This window comes from Bison bison, unplaced genomic scaffold (genome assembly GCF_000754665.1).
Source record: "Bison bison bison isolate TAMUID 2011002044 unplaced genomic scaffold, Bison_UMD1.0 scf7180017864390, whole genome shotgun sequence".
Classification (NCBI taxonomy): domain Eukaryota; kingdom Metazoa; phylum Chordata; class Mammalia; order Artiodactyla; family Bovidae; genus Bison; species Bison bison.
The window spans coordinates 1,802,892-1,803,963 of record NW_011494962.1 but is presented as its reverse complement, the minus strand read 5'-3'; the positions used below and the strand labels follow the sequence as shown (position 1 = coordinate 1,803,963).

Below are 1,072 nucleotides of genomic sequence, written 5' to 3'. Positions count from 1 at the left end.
AGATGACAACTTTACTACATTTTTTCCATCCTAGTAATAGAATTTATTCTAAGAAATTTTGCCAGTGGTTTAATGTCACTGGTGAACTGCATTGACTGGTCAAGAGACAAAAAATCTCTTCAGCAGATGGGAATCTCACTGCTCTAGCAGTCTCCAGAACTGGTTTGCTCTGAGTAACATTAATAAATTGGTGTGAAAATGTGTTTAATCCCAGCTTTAGACAATTTAAGAGCAAGAATTATTATTATTGCCTGGATAATAAGCAACTGTTTTGGTACCTGGCTTGCTGCTATCCTCAGCATATTTTATTTGCTCAAGATAGCCAATTTTCCAATATTATTTTTCTTTACCTAAAATGGAGAATTAAAAATGTTCTTCTTGTTCACTTTGTCCTGTTTGGTTTTATTAATTCATGGTGTAAATGTAAATAAGACTATCCAGACAAATGACTATGAAGGAAACATCACTCAGAAGACCAAGCTGAGGGACATTTTACACCTTTGAAATATGACTCTGTTCATGCTAGTAAACTTCACACCCTTTGCTATGTCCCTGACTTCTTTTCTGCTGTTTATCTTTTCCCCATGGAAACATTTCAGGAAGATGCAGCTCAGTGGTAAAGGACCCCAAGATCCCAGCACCAAGGTCCATATAAAAGCCATGCAAACTGTCATCTGTTTTCTATTTGCCATTTACTTCCTGGTTCTAATTTTCTGTTTGAAGTTCTAATAGGCAGTGGAACAACTTGGTTATCATGGCATGCCAGGCTTTTGGAATCATATGTCCTTCACTTATCCTGACATGGGGAAAGCAGACACTAGGACAGTCCTTCCTGTCATTTCTGCAGCAGCTGAGTTGATGGCTAAAAGAAAGGAAATAAGTGGGCATGATGTGTCTTCTAGCTGAAAACAAACTATGATCTTTATAAACTTTATATGTGTGTGACTATAATTAATAATGACGTGGTACAAATAAGGAAGACTAAATTTACTACAGGTAGGTAAAACACTTAAGAAATTCAAGTTGTATGAGAAGGATGAATAAAAATAACATGAAGGAGAAAATCTATAGC

The 1,072-nt window shown here is 36.1% G+C and overlaps 1 protein-coding gene across 1 annotated transcript; it reads left to right on the top strand.

The window, feature by feature from the left end:
- Positions 1-369: 369 nt before the first annotated feature.
- On the top strand, positions 370-859 carry LOC105002228 (taste receptor type 2 member 20). The gene is given in 3 exon segments (XM_010858769.1): positions 370-710; positions 712-715; positions 746-859. Coding segments are annotated over 3 exon segments (459 nt in total).
- Positions 860-1,072: the final 213 nt, after the last annotated feature.